At 44.8% G+C, this 18,232-nt stretch overlaps 1 protein-coding gene across 1 annotated transcript in view; it reads right to left on the bottom strand.

Annotated features, from left to right (window-relative positions):
- Positions 1–18,232, bottom strand: part of ITSN1 (intersectin 1) — a 221,074-nt gene that overhangs the window by 5,835 nt on the left and 197,007 nt on the right. Inside the window, exons 31-34 of the mRNA XM_039228609.1 lie at positions 14,571–14,754; positions 12,523–12,621; positions 4,928–5,095; positions 682–894 (exon numbers count right to left, since the gene is read on the bottom strand). Coding sequence (XP_039084540.1) covers positions 682–894; positions 4,928–5,095; positions 12,523–12,621; positions 14,571–14,754 — 664 coding nt within the window. The remainder of the gene's footprint in view (positions 1–681; positions 895–4,927; positions 5,096–12,522; positions 12,622–14,570; positions 14,755–18,232) is intronic.

Raw genomic sequence — 18,232 nt, 5'->3', positions numbered from 1 at the left:
AGATCGGTAGCCCCACCAGAAAAGTGGGGACTCCCCATGGCTGAGGAACCACAGTGGCCATTTGGAAGCTCATAGAAGTTGTTTTCTTTTTTTAATTAATTAATAATTAATTAATTAATTTATTTATTTATTTTTACAATAGTTTATTGTCAAATTAGTTTCCACATAACACTCAGTGCTCATCCCCAAAGTGCCCTCCTCCATGCCCCTCCCCCCTCCCCCCCACATCCATCAGTCCTCAGTTTTTGTCAGCATTCAAGAGTCTCTCATGGTTTGCCTCTCTCCCTTTCCCCCACCATTTCCGCCCTTCTTCTCCCCCTTGTTCCTCCGTTAACAACATAAAACATATGATATTTGTCCTTTTCTGCCTGACTTATTTCGCTCAGCATAACACCCTCAAGGTCCATCCATGTTGCTACACATGGCCAGATTTCATTCTTTCTCATTGCCATGTAGTATTCCATGGTATAGATAAATAATGGATCATAGAAGTTTTGTCGATCAAGTGCTGGAACTGCACTGCTTCAGTTACCCTAAACCCTGGCTCACCCCTCTGTCTTCTCTACACCACAGCCCCCCAACCTTGCTCATACTCTGACCCCTTTGGGAAACTGTCTCCTTCCTCTGCCAACACCAACCCTGATATTGCAATCTAGAATCACCATCTAGAGCCAAACTTACTGTTTTGTACATTTTGTACTGTAGGTTCGATTTGGGACTGAAGACTTTGTCCGTGCCAGATGAGCCCAAGGGCTTTATGATTTGGGTCAGCAGGAGGAAGTCGTTGAAGAGGAAGCCATACAGCTCCTTGTTGCTCTTGGCCTTGTAGAGTTTCCCACTGTGCAGAAACTTGCGTGGCCCCAAGCAATTGGTCACTGAATTGAACACAAGTTGCTGAGAAAGGAAAACAAAACCCAAAGAAGACATGGTGAAGGGAGGTCATTTTCTGATTTTTGTGTTTCTGCATCTGAAAGCGCAGGCTCTGTCAGAATGGGAGGCTGGGCCCCCGTGGGCCTGTATCTTAGGCTCCAATCAGGGACCACTTTGCAGACTTCAGGTAGTACCTTTCAGGGCCAAGGAGTCAAGGGCAGTCAAAGACACAGTTCTAAGGATTCCAAGTGTCTAGATGAGTCTTGGGTATACTTCCGACTGCTTTCTCCCTAGGGGTCTACTAGTGCCTGAGGGTGTCGGTGCCCCTCTTTTATTTATTGGGAAATGGGAAGAAAATTCTCAGCTCTCTCCCACCTCAATGAGTATGGGCTATGTCCCCAAAGAGGGCATCAACCAGCTCCAGTGATGACCCCACATGGCTCAAACGGTCCCTTGCGCTTGTGGAAAGCAGCAACCACTCCCTGCACCATTCTACAGTCCATGTGCTACTTTCCAAGGTCAACTAGAGTCCAGGCCCCTCACACATGGGTGACTACAAACCTCAAGGGTGCTGAGTGATGCCTCAAAGCCGAGCAGAGCAGACACAGTGTTGGCACACATTAAGTCTCCACCAACTCACTAGTCCAGAAAGTGTGAAGGGGACAGTCTCCTTGCCACTTCCCAAACTTTGGAGATGGCTCTGAGTGCTGCTAAAACATGGCTCTGTCATCCCACTGGGCTCTATCATCTCACGTGAGCAGTTTCTAAAGGGGCAGAGGGAGACTGAGGCAGAAAAACAACCACACTGAGACCCTCCTTTTTTTGGCAGCAAGGTGAGAGACTGAAAGAGGGAAAGGCACAGCTGTGCCCAGGTGGCAATATGGTCCAGGCACATGTCAGACAATCATGGCCCCTATCTGCCCACACTTGGGCCCCATAGGATGTTCTACCAGCAGCCTTCAAGACCAATACTCTCCAGAGTTATGAACCCTATAGGTCTCCCTGAGGAGAGTAATTGTGAAGAGGTGACAGGGTTCACACCATGTGTCCCCCAAGAGATGTTGGTGGCCACTCATCTCCCTCCATTATGGGAGAAAGAATCAGCAGTGTCTCTGACTGGAGATCTTTAGGCATCAAGGAAGATTGAGCATTCCACTCCACTCTTGGGTACAAAAAGGGAGAAGGTTTCTAATCTGCCACCAGGGCTCTGAGGGAGCCCGAAAGACTGAAGATAACACTCAGATGGGAGCCTTCAGTGGATAGTTTTTACCCCTGCACTATGAACAGGAGTCTGGAGATCAATCCGACCTTTTGGCTTGCCAAGAGAGTGCAAAGCACTTGGGAACAGACGATGAATCCAGAGAGGGCGGCCTGGATCACATAAATGTGATGGCATTTATTCATACTCCAAGTAAGTATGGGGCCTCCGATAGGCCAGGTTAACACTGAATATAAATGAATTGGGAACAATCTTTGCATTTTCTTTTTTTTTTTTTTTTAATTTTTAATGTTTCTTTATTTTTGAAAGAGAGAGAGACAGAGTGCGAGTAGGGGAGAGATAGAGAGAGAGGGAGACACAGAATTTGACGCAGGCTCCAGGCTCCGAGCTGTCAGCACAGAGCCCAATGCAGGGCTAGAACCCAAGATCCGCAAGATCGTGATCTGAGCCGAAGTCAGACACTTAACTGACTGAGCCACCCAGGTACCCCTACATTTCTCTATCTTAAGAAAAGAATGCCAAAGATAGTGTTTATCTGAAACTTAATCATAGGTCTGAACCTAGATCTGGGCCAGGAAATGGAAGCCAACATGCCCCCTTTCCATGATTGTACAGTGGACATCATACAGACAAGACGGAAGCTGGTGTACAGTCACTAGGTAAGACCGGCCAATAAGGAAGGACAAAAGTCTATTTCAAAGAAGGCACAGAAGCCACAAAACTCAAATGAGAAGAGCTTATTTTATGCTTCATGATTTAAGATGAAGACCCAGGCTTCACTGAGTCCTCCCGATAGCAGCCATGAGACGCAAGGAAAGGCCCCTTTCCAAAATGCAAGTTGCCATGTTGGCACTCCTGCCTGGCAGATTCAGGAGCTGTTTGGATCCACCATCTGCAGAATAAAGTTAAAGCTCCTCTGAATGATACACAGGCCTTGTTCACCCTGCCTTCAACTTGCCGTAAAGCCTTATTGCCTATCACCCTACAGATGTCCGGCTCAGGACGTCCCTCCACTAAGATGCCCTTCCCCTGGATTCCTTCCTGAATGGACATACTCATCCTTCAACACCCAGCCAAGCGTCCCCTTCTCCGATGCTCCCCTGAATCCCCCTATGTCTGTCCCTTCCTCCTCATGTGTCCCCACAGCACCTGCAGCTGGCTCTGCCCTGCCACTCCTTGCATTTTGTTGTAAACGTTGGTTTAGTCCTTCTACTTCATCCAGAACTGTAGAACCCTAGAGAAGGGAGAGGCCACATCTTCGTGATTTTCATGTCCTTAGTGTTTAGCACACCAAGGCAATGGCGCATGGGCAGGTGCTCAAGGAATGTTCGTTGAATGATGGATGGATGGAAGCATACATGAGCCAACCAACCAAAATGAATGCCCCTGGGTGGCGTAACAACACAAAATTCCACAATGGGGGCCTACACCTGTCACCTGGGTTTCCACAGGGCTGCCCCCCCCCCCCAGGTTGGCTTACCCCACACCTATGGTGAAGGCCAACAAGGAGGTGAGGCAGGGAAGGAACCAGTGGTTCTTTGGGTGATTCCCTTGGGTACTGCCTGCCTTTGAAGCATCGTAAGAAGGAAGAAGCCACATGGAGGGGGGATGAGGGGGACGCATCTGCCTGGGCATTTTGGTAAACCTAGTGAATGGCATGTGTGCATGCATGTGTGCGTGTGTGTATGTGCACACATACGTGTGTGTGCACGCATGCATGTGCATGCAGAGGCAAAGAAAGAGAGAAGAAAAAAGGCAGCAACAATAAATGAAACTAAGAGAAAGGTACAGGACAAGAAAATAATTAAATATTAGAAGAGAAACTTCTGTTTCTCCAATATTGGTGGACTATGTTGAAATATCCAGTGAAAATTTTTAAAAACTGAGTAGAATATAAAAATTCACTTTTGCAATGTAAGCAAAGTGATAAAAAATATTTTTAAAAAAGTAAAAAAAATGTGCAGAGGCCAAAACAGAAAGTGTGAACCCCAGAAGATAAAACCCAACGCCAGCTTTAGCCCTGTGAGCCTCTCTTGAGTCTGGTGACCTTGAGCTTCAAAGGCCATGTGGGTCGCAGGAGACAAGGGATGCCTCCAGGGTCCACTGAGCTGAGGGATCTAACGGGAGGGCTCTCCCGAAAGCTGGCCCACAGAGGAAGGACCACGAGGGAACGCAAGCACAGCAGAGATGAACAAGACGACTCCGTTGTTTTTGACCTTGGTATAAGTGGAATGAAAAAAATGCCCCTGAGAATGTGCAGCCACAGGGCAGCCCCCATACACATTCACAATACAATTCACATACTACTGTGATCCAAAAACCTCTCTACATGAAATTTAGGGTGATCCTGGTAGCAATTCTCTCAGGAGGAATGCAACTTCAGAGCTCCAAGGTCCCACAGATAAAGCTCCAAGGAACACTAAACTCACAATCAAAAATCACAGTACATACAGAGAAGCAGGCATACGCGGTGACAGCTAGTGGAAACAGCAGATGGGAGTGAGAGCCATACCTGTAGATATTACAGTTCTCTGATGTGAGATATGCAGAAATACGTTTAAAATGTGTTAGGGAAAAAAAATGCAAAGCATGGCCACCTGTGCAAGAAGAAAACACAAGAAAGGAACCAGCAGATTCAACAACACAACTAGAACAGCCGAAAATGGAAAAGAAAGCAACATGGAAATAAAAAAGTCAGCAGGACAGGTTCAAGAGCAGGTGAGAGTCAGCTGGAGACAGAACGGGCACAACTGTGGCCTGGAGAGGACAGTTCACGATCTTTCTCGCCACTAAGGCTCAGCGGGAGGGAGGCCCGGGTCCCAGCCCCAAGGCAGCTACCTCGGACAGGCCTTCACATTGCACATGGCCTTGGATCCACTCCAGCCGGTCGGAGTTCTCCTTCTCCCTCACCCCTTCGTTCACCTGGGAGCACAACTCCTCCGCTTTCTCCAGGGCGTGCTTCAAGTGGCTGTGGTCAGGGTGGTTTTCAGGAGTGTTTTCCAGGATCTACACAGGAGGACAGAAGACAGCAGCCTCAGGTGGTGCAGGTGCACCTGGGGCTCGCTGTCCTGGGGGGCTCAGCTGAGGAGGGCCCCGACCTTTTTTGATGGGTGTCCCCGTGAGAAATTGCAGCTCTGAGCACCCACCTGTAGCAATGACATGAGCATGACGGCCACTCCTTGTTGGCAGGGGGCACCACATTATTTATACTTGGGTATGAAGAGGGCAGTGGCTGTGGCAAGTGCATTAGGCACCCTGCGTGGATTTCTCCCTAGAAAATGGCTCTTTTCCAGGGTCCATGCACAGCTGCAGGAATCTGGGTGCCTCTGGACTAGTGTGCAAAGGGGTGCATCTGAGTAAATGTGCCTTTTTATGGGCAGAACCCTCGAGGCCAGTGGCTAAGAGTGCCATCCTAGAGCTATACCTCCTGCATTAAAATCTCTGCTTTGCAATTGACCAGGCATGCTATGGGTGAGTCCCATAAAGATTCTGAGCCTCAGTTTCCTCATATGAAAAGTGGGGATGCTAACAGCACCTTTATAAGGTTGCTTGGAGGGCTAAATGATCTGATACAATCAAGTACTTTGCAAAGTACCTGGTCCTTAAAAGGTGCTTAATAAATGAGAACGGTTACCATTGGGAGTACCTACCGAGGCTTTGTCCAAATACAAAGAATTCAAACGGACCTTGCATAATACCTCATCTCAAAGGTACACTTTGGCTTAAAGTCCTAGATAAGCCCCGAACTTGAGAAAAGTGCACATTCTGGGTCCTGGGTGTCCACCAATCATCTCCAACAACAGCCCCGCCCGTCAGGCCAATCCCAGCTGTAGTTAGGATCCCTTTGGAAACTCCTGATGCCTCACCCATGATTGTATCCCTGGGGGTGGGACTCTGGTGTAGGAATTTTCTAGAGCTCTCCAGGTGATTCTAACATGCAGCTCAGTCTAAGGATTACAGCTCTAGATTGGGAGCCCACACAACTGGCTTGTGTTTATTCATTTGTTTTTGCTTTGGTTTGGTTTTGCTTTCTTCTTTTTTTCCCTTCAATTTATTTAAACTACAAACAAAAAAACAAAAGTTTACTCATTTATGCCACTGCCTATCCGTGCCTCTGGCAACCACCAATCTGTTGTCTGTATCTATGAGCTTGGGGGGGGGGGCGTTAATTAATTTTTTAAAGATTCCAAATATAAGAAAAGATCATATGGTATTTGTCTTTCTATGTCTGAGTTATTTCACTTAACATAATGGCTTTGAGGTCCATCTGTGTTGATGCAAATGGCAAGATTTCACTTTTTTTTAATGGCTAAATATTTCATTATAGAAATTATATTATACATATTATGTGTAATATTACATATATCCACTCATCCATCGATGGGCAATTGGGTTGTTTTCCAGGTCTTTTATAAACACTGCTCCAATGAACACAGGGCTGCATTTATCTGTCAAGTTACTGTTCTTGTTTTCTTCAGGTAAATACTAAGAAGCAGAATAGCTGGGTTGTATGGTAGTTCTATTTTTAATTTTCTGAGGGACCTCCTTACTATTTTCCATAGTGGCTGCACCAATTTACATTCCTACCAACAGCAGATAAGGGTTCCTTGTTCTCCACATCCTTATCAACACTTGTTATTTCTAGTCTTGATATAAGGGTCATTCTAACAGGTGTGAGATAAGAGCTCATTCTGATTTTGATTTGCATTTCCCTGATGATTAATTATGTTGAGCCTCTTTTCATGTACCTGTTGACCATATGTATGTTGTCTTTGGAAAAATGCCTATTCAGATCTTCTGCCCATTTTTAAATCAGATTGTTTGCTTTTTTGCTATCATATGAGTTGTATGAGTTCTTTATATATTTTGGATGTTAGCCCCTTATCAGATTTTTTGATTTGCAAATATTTTCTCCCATTCAGTAGATTGCCTTTTCATTTCCTTGACAGTTTCCTTTGCTGTGTAGAAGCTTTTTAGTTTGCTGTTGTCCCATTTGTTTATTTTTGCTTTTGATGTCAGATTTTTAAAAATCACTGCCAACACCTCTTGGAGCTTACCACTTATTTTTTCTGGGAGTTTAATGGTATGGGCTCTTACATCCAAGTCTTTAATCCATTTTGAGTTAATTTTTGTGTACAGTGTAAGACAGTGGTCCAGGTTCATTCTTTTGCATGTGGCTGTCCAGTATTCCCAACACTATTTATTTATTTATTTATTTATTTATTTATTTAACAATGTTTATTTATTTTTGGGAGGGCGTGCACCGGGGAGGGGCAGAGAGAGTGGGGTGGGCAGAGGGTCTGAAACAGGCTGTGTACCGACAGCAGAGAGCCCAATGTGGGGTTCAAACTCATGAACTGTTGAGATCATGACCTGAGCCAAAATCAGACACTTAACTGACCACCAGGCGCACCCCCACACATACACCATTTATTAAAGAGACTGTCCTTTGTCTGTTATATATTCTTGGCTCCTTTATTGTAAACTAATTGACCATATGTGCACGGGCTTATTTCTGGGCTCTCTATTCTGTTCCACTGATTTACATATCTGTTTTTAATGCCAGTACCATACTGTCTTAATTATTATAGCTTTGTAATATAGTTTGCAATCAGAGAGTATGATGCCTCCAGCTTTGTTTTTCTTCCTCCAGATTGCTTTGGCTATTTGGGTCTTTTATGGCTCCAAACAAACTTTAGGATTGTTCTATTTCTTAAAAAATATCATTGGAATTTTGAATAGGATTGGGCTGAAGCTGTATGTTGCTTTGGGTAGAATGGACATTTTTAACTACATTAATTCTTCTAATCCATGAACATGAAGTATCTTTCCATTTATTTGTGTCTTCTATAATTTCTTTCACTATGTCTTGTGGTTTTCAATACACAGATCTTTTAACTCCTTGGTGAAATTTATTCTTAGGTATTTTATTCTTTTTGATGAAATTGCAAATGGGACTGTTTCCTTAATTTCCCTTTCCAATAGCTCATTATTAGGGTATAGAAATGCAACAGATTTTTGTGTATTGATTTTGTATCCTGCAGCTTCACTGAGTTTATTTATTAGTTCCAACAGTTTGCTTTGTTTTGTTTCAAAATGAAAACAGGCTTATTGATTTTTCTAACTATAAGAGTAATATTGTACAATATTCAAAATTCAGAAAAGTCAGCAAGTTACAAAGAACCTAAAAATAGCCCATAATCTCCCCATCTGGAGAGAACTTCTGTCTGTGTGTTAGTTACATACTCTGCCTACACACACACACTTTTCAGAAGATAAAAATTGAATCATACTACCACACTCCAATGTACCATTTTGCACACTATTTTTCCCCACTTAATAGCAGTTATATAATATCATTTGCTGTCCATTTCCTGTGGACCTATGCTATCATTTTTTTATGGGGTAAAGTACATGATTCTTTTTTTTTTAACTAGTTTATTATCAAGTTGGTTTCCATATAACACCCAGTGCTCATCCCCACAAGTGCCCTCCTCCATGCCCATCACCCCCCTTCCTCTCCCCCTGACCCCCATCAGTCCTCAGTTTGTTCTCAGCATTCAAGTGTCTCTCGTGGTTTGCCTCCCTCCCTCTCCCCCACTATTTTTCCTCTTCTTCTCCCCCATGGTCCTCCGTTAAGTTCCTCCTAAGCCTCCCATACGTGCAAACATATGTTATTTGTCCTTCTCTGCCTGACTTATTTCTCTCAGCATAACACCCTCAAGGTCCATCCATGTTGCTACACATGGCCAGATTCCATTCTTTCTCATTGCCATGTAGTTAAAATGTCATTACTACCCAAAGCAATCTACACATTCAGTGCAACCCCAGTCAAAATTGCACCAGCATTCTTCTCAAAACTAGAACAAACTATCTTAAAATTTGCATGGAACTACAAAAGACCCCGAATAGCCAAAGCAATATTGAAGAAGAAAACCGAAACGGGAGGCATCACCATCCCAGGCTTTAGCCTCTACTGCAAAGCTGTCTTCATCAAGACAGCATGGTATTGGCACAAAAACAGACACATAGACCAATGGAATAGAATAGAGAACTCAGACTTGGACCCAAAAGTGTACAGCCAACTAGTCTTTGACAAAGCAGGAAAGAGTATCCAATAGGAAAAAGACAGCCTCTTTAACAGATGGTCCTATGCTATCATTTTTAAGGATTCTAGGATGTATCATTGTAAGGATGAACTACAAGGCATTTAAATAGTTCCCTTCCCATAAAAATTCATGTTGTTCCTAATTTTTCAATATTTCTCCGATTATTTTTTTTTTTTTTAGAATACATTCCTAGAGGTGGAAGTGTTGAGCCAAAGAGAATGTGCAGTTTGATCTCTCCAATATCTTCCAAAAGCTTGAACCACTTTGCCTTTAACTAGTATCTTTGTCAACACTGGTAAACTACAACCTTTTTAATATACGCCTATCTGGCAGGCCAAAAGCAAGGTATTTTCTTGTTTGGCCATGGGTCTCTTTTATCACTAGTTAATTTAAACTTTTCATACATTTACATTTACTAATTCAGTTAATTCTCACAACTCTTTGGAGCAGGTACTATTAGTGTGCCCCTAATTTACAGATAAGGAAACAGATGCCCAGAGAGGTTAAGTAACTTAACCCAAGTGGTACTGAGATTCAAACCCAAGCAGCCGGACTCCTGACTATGTGTTCTTTACTGCTACTCTGTACTGCCTCCTAGAAATATCTAGTTGTATATTTTACCTATTTTCCCACTGGCGTATTTATCGTCTTCTTTTTGAGCTGTAAGTGGCCTTACATAGAGGATAGATAGATCCATAGATAAATACATAGATACAGATAAGTAATCTATGTATATTTCAGTACTTACTTACATACAGTCTGAAATATATTTACCCAGGTTCCAAATGTCATTTGTCTTTCAGTGTGGTTCATGATATTTTGTCACACTGACATTTTAAAGAAACTGTTGTTACAAATAATATATTGACACATTCTTGATATGGAAGATTCAGACAATACAGAAGTACATCGAGCAAACGTGAAAGTTCCCTTTCACTGTCCTAGCCAAGAGATAGCCATGCCAACAGACTGAAGGGTATCCCTTTAACTACTTTTGGATGCTCTGCATATATTTAATAATCACACATCGAGTTTTTCATCTGTTTTGCAAAATGAATCACACGGTAGGATTGCTCATGAAAGGTGTTGTTTTGCTTTGCTTTGTTTTAAGTAGGCTCACCACCCAGTGTGGAGCCCAATGCGGGGCTTGAACTCACAACTGTGAGACCAAGACCTGAGTTGAGATCAAGAGTCAGCCACCCAGGTGCCCTATGCCTTTTTTTTTTTTTTTTCTAACTTAATAGCATTTTCTGGATGTCATTCCATGTTAAATCATAGAAGTCTCTATTTTTAAAAATATTTTCATAGTACAGATCTACCACAATTTATTTGCTCTACTTAATGAACATCCAGAATAAAATATTTTTTTAAGTTGCTGCAACTCCAAATCCTTTAAATTTCTGTTCTCAGTGCCATGCCAAGAATTTCTCCACCGCAGTATCATAAAAAAGATTTCACCTTAGTACTTTAACGGTTTTTCATATTCATCTTATAACTGACTACCTTTTAAAAATCTCTTCTTAGCTCCACTACTTTTCAGTTCATTCCTGGGTCCTTTAAAGGACAGCAAGCTTGGTTTAGCAAATAATGATAATTTGTTTTTTCCTTCTTAATATTTATGACTCTCAGTTCTTTTCTTGTTTTTGTTCCCCTGTCCCCACTGGCTAGATCTAAAACACCTATTTTAAAAGCTTGTTTCCAACTCCACTGTGCAATTAAATATTGGGGGAGGTAAAGAGAAGTATTGAGCTAATTAAATAGTAACTGTCAAGGTGGAAGAGAGGAAACATCAGGTCGAAAGCCTGCTTCCAATCTAAACATTTAATTCAGCCAAGGGCCACAGTGCATTTTGTGGCCTCAGGCTGGGGTTGAACTGAGGAGACAGGAGGGAGATATGTTACTATCAGGGTTTTGAGCAAATTAGTAAACATATTTTGCAGCAACGTGGATGGAACTGGAAGGCATTATGCTGAGTGAAGTAAGTCCGTTAGAGAAGGACAGATACCATGTTTTCACTCATATGTGGATCTTGAGAAACTTAACAGAAGACCATGGGGGAATGTAGGGGGAGAGATACAAACAGAGAGGGAGAGAGGCAAACCACAAGAGACCCTTCAATACAGAGAACAGACTGAGGGTGGACGGGGTAGGAGGAGAGGGAAAAATGAGTGATGGGCATGGGGGAGGGCACTTGTTGGGATGAGCACTGGGTGTTGTATGTAAGCCAATTTGACAATAAATTATATTTTAAAAAATAAAATAAACTTATATTTAAAATAGAGTTTTTTAAGGAGGGCAAGAGTGTTGCCTTCGGTTTTTCCTGTGTCCAGTGAATAATCAGGATGGCATTTCCTTCAGCTGCTTACTGACAAGGCAGTGGTTTTTAAAATTTAATGAACTGAGGATTTTAGGGATTTGTATTATTATAGAAAATGTTTAGTGACACACAATCTGATGTATTTCTTTTACATTTAAATAAAAACATGTTGTAAATTTAAAAAATTAGTAAACATATTGAGGGTAATGAGAGTCAGGTGTCTCATAGAAAAGTTATAAGCGTAGAAAGAGTGAAGGCTAGAATACATTCTGTGGCTTAAGATTAGAACAGGAGGTATCAGTGTGAACTCATGGCTTTTAATAATGCATTTTTATATACTTGGAGTGATCTAGAAATAAGTATAAATGTATATGTGTGCACTTACATATATGTGAGTATGTGTGTGTGAATACAATACATACATATATTTCCTGACTCTACCATTGAGAGACCCAAACGGCAATAACACCCCAATCGCAATGAGCACACCAGTGCCCAGATCTGGGTGTCTAAAGTCTCCACTAAACGGAACCAGATCTAAAACCTCTCTCTAGGAGCTAGCCCCCTGTGGTTATATAATCAGAGGCTCGGAGGATGTCTGAGTCTGCTCCCTTGAATTACAGGTGGAGACCTTGTGAGACAGCTTCACAATGGCTTTCAGAAGATGGGTGGTCGGTATTACGTTTCTTTCTTCCTCTTGGTAGGAAAATCAAGGCATGAAGGCACTACACCTCTATTAGGAAAAGAACCAAGAACAGAGCTCCCTTTTTCCAACTTATAGGGTAAAAGTCACTTAGTCACACAGCTGAAGACTGTATATTATTAGCTCTTTTCACAATAAACAGCTTTTCTTTCTGCGTTACCAAGCAGAAGCTTCCACCCCGTTGGTGTGTGATTCTATACAACAGACACCAGGTGCATTGGCTGGGGAACTTGCCCATGACCCCCGGATCCCTGAAACGCTGAACAAGCATTCTTCTGCTTGAAAAGGCGAGATGGCTACTTACATTTTTAATGATCAGTGGGTATCTTGTTACCCGTTGCATAGGCTTCAGTATAAAACTAGAGAGTGGCATCCCTTTACATCGAGGGTCCATTGCCAGTCTCTGAAATGAGAGACGTTTTAAGTGCACTTAAGAAATCTGCAAAATCTAGTCAGTGACATCAACACCAATGTTATTTAGGACTCCCCACCCTCACATTGTCTCATTTATCTGGACCAGAACTGAGGAGCCTGGAGTTGGAAGTGTCGGACTCATTATCCGGGTCCAGGACGAGGCACCTTCCAGATGGAGACCGGAGACTGGTAGATGTGACTCAGCCACCAGGGTTAACCTCTGCTCTCCACATTCAGCACACCCTCCCTGGGACGTACAGATGAGATTACACAGATGAGATTCTGACTTTACAGAGAATATTTCTTCTGGATATCTGCCAGAGCTTTAGAACAGTCCCAGGAATAAGAAGAGACAAAAGACTGAAGAATTAGAATAAAAATTCCCTTTAAGTCCCAGAGATGGCACTAGGGCTGAATCTCATTGTCTGGTTCAAATGCAGCCTGCACACTCCGGTGGGAGTCCCAGGGATGCAGGGACACGGAGCTGAGACAGGAGGGTTAAGGACTACAATCTCAAGGCCTGGAGGCTGTCCCTAGACTCCCTGTCCCTTTTGTCAACCCGACTGGAGGAAAGAGTCCTTTTACCCTCAAAAAATGATCCCATCTGTAAGTCACAAGGATTACACGGTGACTCAGCTCTCAAAGGCATTGGTCAGGTTTAACAAAGCCTTAGAATCAAGAGGCTGCTGTGACCTGGGCTCCAAGTCCCAGGAACTATCAGTGTGTGAATCTGCCCCAGCCATGGACATCATCACTGCAGGAACACCCCACACCCGGCAAGGGCATGTCAACCCCCTCAGGGATAAGGCGAGGGGAGGTGATGAGGAGGGGAAATAAGTCCCCTGTCCTGGGTGGTGTCAGCATTTCCCTCAAATCCAGTGCATCCAGTGATGAATTCATCCTGCCTTGTGCCCGGGGAGGATCGGTCCTTGGCTGAAACCCCAAGTGGCTCAGCATCTGCTCTCCAGCCTCTAGACCACCCTGAGCCTACTTCTTATCGATATTTCTCCCCTTCATATGACTTTAGAATGCCTCCATTCACTGGATAGCAAATCAAAGCATTTCATGTTGAGAAGCACCAGGCGAAAAAGAAAGAACAAGCATTATGTGATGCAGCGGTCAGGGAGGGAGCACCCTTGTGCCTCAGAGTGATGAGTCCACAACCATGATTATAGGGCCAGAGGGAATGGTCAGCCCCCAAATGCATGAGGTACAAAGATAAGCCTGCCATTGGTGTTATCAGTCTGTTCCCTAAAACGTAGCCGTTTAGCAGAAGTTATTTGATTCTCTTCCTATGTTTTTTCTCTGGGAGAAGTGGGGGCTGTTTGAATGGGTCATTGGGGCCAGCAGGGACCCACCCCGGTCAATGCCAAGTCCCAGGGCCTGGGGACTCGAGCAGCATGGAGCCCACCTCCCCAGATGTCCCTTGGTGGACACATGGCTCTCGAGACCCCATTATCCCCCAGGCAGAAGACCTGCATCCCACAGTTACCCCCGCAGGCTTCTCAGAGCTTGAGGCCATCAATAAGAACCAACTGGAAAAGGAATAAAGTGTCCTTTGGGATTCCTGGCCATTCCCTCTGCAGCAAAGAGTTGGGGTGCTCAGACCAAACAGAATAGGAAATCTGAGGGGCGCCAGCCCTGCTGGGCCTGACAATGAGATGGAAGATTTAAACCCACATCCGAATAACACCACTAACACCCCTGGACCACAGATCAGAGCTTCCAGGTGCAGGGCTGGCCCCTCTTCGGCAAGGCCACCGCTTGGGTCACAACCACACCTGCCAGCCAATGTCAGCCCCTACTGCGCAGCCAAGACCTGGGTCCTGTTGGCTTTTAGCAGGAATGAGCTCGCAGGCTTGAATTCGCTCCTCACACACCCAGCTGCCCAGCGTCAGCCACTCAGGGGCCAGGCTCGGCTCAGTCCGGGCTCCTTACTTTGACAAACTCCTTGAAGTCCGGGGCCTCATCCGTCTTCTGCTGGATCAGGGCAGCCCCGTTGAGCTGACAGCTGCAGAAGCGAATGTAGGGTTGCATGTGCGGCAGCTGGGCGGTCAGGATGTCGCCGACCATCTTCACAGGCATCTTCTCCCCAGACATCTTCTTGCGGACTCTCAGCGCTCTGCACGGGAACGTGAGAAGTGAGCCCCCTGCCTTTACCCTTAGCCGACGGCGGCATGGGGCACATCTAGGTTGTACGGAAACAGAACGTGTGTGAGGGGCACAAACCCAGGGCCACTAAAGGATCTACTGGGGAGACAAGGAACAGAGAAGAAATGAGTGGGGTAGCACCGGGGCATCTTTCTGTGGCATGATGGGCTGTTTGCCGGTTCTTAGGAATTAAAACTTTTCAAAGACATCTTTGCTGAGCACAGTCAGCATGAAAAAGAATTTTTTTCTCAGGGAGAAATACGGAATCAGTTATTTAGTAACTCAGACAGGATCTCTGTGCTGATGTCTCACTTTATGGATTAGCTGTGGTGCAAGTCCCCCGTGGCCCCAGCACTGAGTCTGTTTCCGGGTCAGTGCCACCCAAGGGAGCCTACTGTTGCCAAGGGACACGGAGGCTCATTTTCAGACTGAACGGAACATAATGAAGATGGTAAAAACCAACTGCCACAGAAAAATAATGCCATTGTGTTCACCAAAGCCAGGTATAAATGATTGTCTGGACTATCTGTGCCATCCACTGCTTCATTGCTGTAGCTAATTTGAAGTTGACGGGATTACGGAGTTCTGAAAAGAGAAGCCTGTTTATAAGATAATGGACCCATGAAGCCAAACAATTCGTATCCTGGAGGCCGAGAAGAGACTGATAGGACTGGGTGGGGTTTGTTCTGGGGTCCAGCTGCAGTCTGAGTGTTCAGGACCATGATAGCTGCGACTCTGCATCCCAACCTTCCAACTCCTAACATGAGCCTCTAGAGTGTTTATCACTGGGCTTCTACCCAGCAAAGATAGTGATGTACCTTGACAGCAGAACCACAGTATAGGAGGCATGAGTGTGTTCTGCCTACCCCAGGATGATGGATAGGTGGATGGATGAACAGATGGATGGATGGATGGATGGATGGATGGATGGATGGATGGATGGGTAGATGATTGGGCGGATGGATGGATGGATGGATGGATGGATGGATGGATGGACGGATGAAACAGAATGGTACAATATATGATTTTCACATAAGGTTGGGAGGATATTACTATAAATTCCTTTGGCTACTTTCATGGTCATGTTACAGGAGCCCTGAGGTAAGGATAAGGCTATAGAATTCTAAGGAAGCTTTGCAATATTAGCATTAGGCTTTAAAAACTTCACATCAGTATTTTCCTTCTCCTACATTTTTGGCTAAAGGAAAAATCTTTGGACTGGGCAAACAAGTCAGCGAGAGAAATTTTAGGGAAAATAAATGATGTGGTGTGAACAATGAGTAATTTGCTCTCTGCAGATGCCCTTGTAGGGAGAGGTGCCCATCAGCACTGGCAGCTTGGGGTGCAAGGGGTGGCAGCTTGATATCCTCAGAATGGCCAAATGGCCATTGCTCATTGAGGGGGTTGGTATGGACTATCTCCCAACATGTAGAGATTTTCTCACCTTGCTAGATTGGGGATGATGTCACCCCCAATTCTGGGGGACCAGAGCCCTCGATAACCATGTTATAAACTTGCTATGGATGGAAAGTGGAAGAAATTCCATCATTCCATCATTTCCCTTTTTTTTAATTAATTAATTAATTAATTTTTTATTTTATTCCTAGGAGAGAGAGAGAGAGAGAGAGAGACAGCGTGAGCAGGGGAGGGTCAGAGAGAGAGGGAGTCACAGATTCCGAAACAGGCTCCAGGCTCTGAGCTGGCAATCAGCACAGAGCCCGACGTGGGGCTCGAACCCACGAACTGTGAGATCATGACCTAAGCGAAAGTCGGACGCTTAACTGACTAAGCCACCCAGGCGCCCCCCATCATTTTCCTATGAGGAGGAGCAAAACAATCTTTCTCTAAGAAAATAAAAGTACCACCACCCTCCCACATCCCCCTTTAAAAAAAAATAATGAAAAAGACAGGGAAAAGGGAAAAGAAGAAAGAGCACACGCAGATGGCCATTGTTGTGAAGAGGTTAAACCAGCGCCTGGATTCTGGAAGTTCACACCTGCAGACCTGAGCTGTCTCCCAGGGCCCAGGCCTAAAATCAGGCCCCTACTATGGACCAGACATCGGTTAGTTTCAGTCGTGGGTCTCCTTCTGGGATGTTCTACTGCATGGGCAGGACTGGGCCTGAATGGGTTTGAACAGAGGGTGTCACCAGGCCCCGGGGTCATGTGACTCAGCTGCCACAGCCCTGTCCTTTGGTGAGTTGGGTTGTAATCTCATCTAAAGGTTTACTGCGTGGAGGCCTTGAAGGATCTCGGTAACCAATCAGCTAATGAACATTTCAAAGAGTGCTCTGTGTTTGCTGAGTGAATGAGGGCTATTGACCCTCTGAAGTCCGCAGGGCAAGTGCATGGTCTGCAGAACTTGCCTTTATGAATACGTTCTATATGCGTCAACACTCTTCTGTGTACTGCTAACTCTTCCTATTGGCTGTTGGCACACCTGAGGCCCACGGAAACTTAGTGACCTGACCAAACTCACGCAGCTAATACTGATGGAAGCAGCCCTTGAACCCAAGTGGTATAACCTGTGACCCCACAGCTCCGGTCCCTGAGCCCTGAGCATGAGACAACATGCACAGCGTCCAGACCCATCTCCACACCGGAGCTGCTCTGCGCAGGCGCAATCCTTCCTCCAGAAGCAGCTCCTGCTTTCCGCCCAGATTTCTCTCCACTTCTCTCCGTCCCTCTGTGTCTCTCCCTGTCACTGCTTCTGGCATCTCCTCCGTGCCCTGCCTTCCCCTCCCCGCCCCCAGCCCCAAGTTCCCTCCCATCTCCCCATCCTATCTCTACCCCCAAGATAACGTGTTTTTTTCTTTAGTTTCGTTTTCTGCTTAAAATTAAATTGTCTATCTTAATTAAGTTAAAAAGAAGGTAAGTCAGTGGGGCACCTGGGTGGCTTAGACAGTTAAGTTTCTGACTCCGTCTTGGCTCAGGTCATGATCTTAGGGTTTATGAGTTCAAGCCCTGCATCAGGCTTTGTGCTGACAGCGCAGAGCCTGCCTGGGATTCTCTCTCTCCCTCTCTCTGTTCAAAATAAGTAAATAAACCTTAAAAAAGAAAAATAGAAGGTAAGTCAAGTGCTTTAAGAAACACACTTTTTTCTTTTTGAGAAGCTCCTTAATTTTCTTCCAAGCAAGGAGACAGGAAAAGATACTGATTAAAACAAAAGAAACAGGGGCACCTGGCTGGCCCAGTCGGTTAAGTGTCCGACTCTTGGATTCAGCTCAGGTCATGATCTCACAGTTCGTGGGTCTGAGTCCTGTGCCCGGGTCTGCACTGGCAGCGAGGAGCCTGTTTGGGATTCTCTCTCTCCTTCTCTCTCTGCCCCTCCCTCACTTGCGCTGTCCCTGTCTCTCCCAAAGGAAATAAACTTACAAAAAAATTTTAAAAATACAGAAAAGCAGTTCCCAACACCTGGTTTGCACTGCCCTGTGTCATTTCTGCATCCCT

This window comes from Hyaena hyaena, unplaced genomic scaffold, assembly GCF_003009895.1.
Source record: "Hyaena hyaena isolate Hyena2069 unplaced genomic scaffold, ASM300989v1 scaffold_2, whole genome shotgun sequence".
NCBI lineage: Eukaryota > Metazoa > Chordata > Mammalia > Carnivora > Hyaenidae > Hyaena > Hyaena hyaena.
Note: the sequence above shows the minus strand (reverse complement) of the source record. Positions and strands in the feature narration are given on the sequence as shown.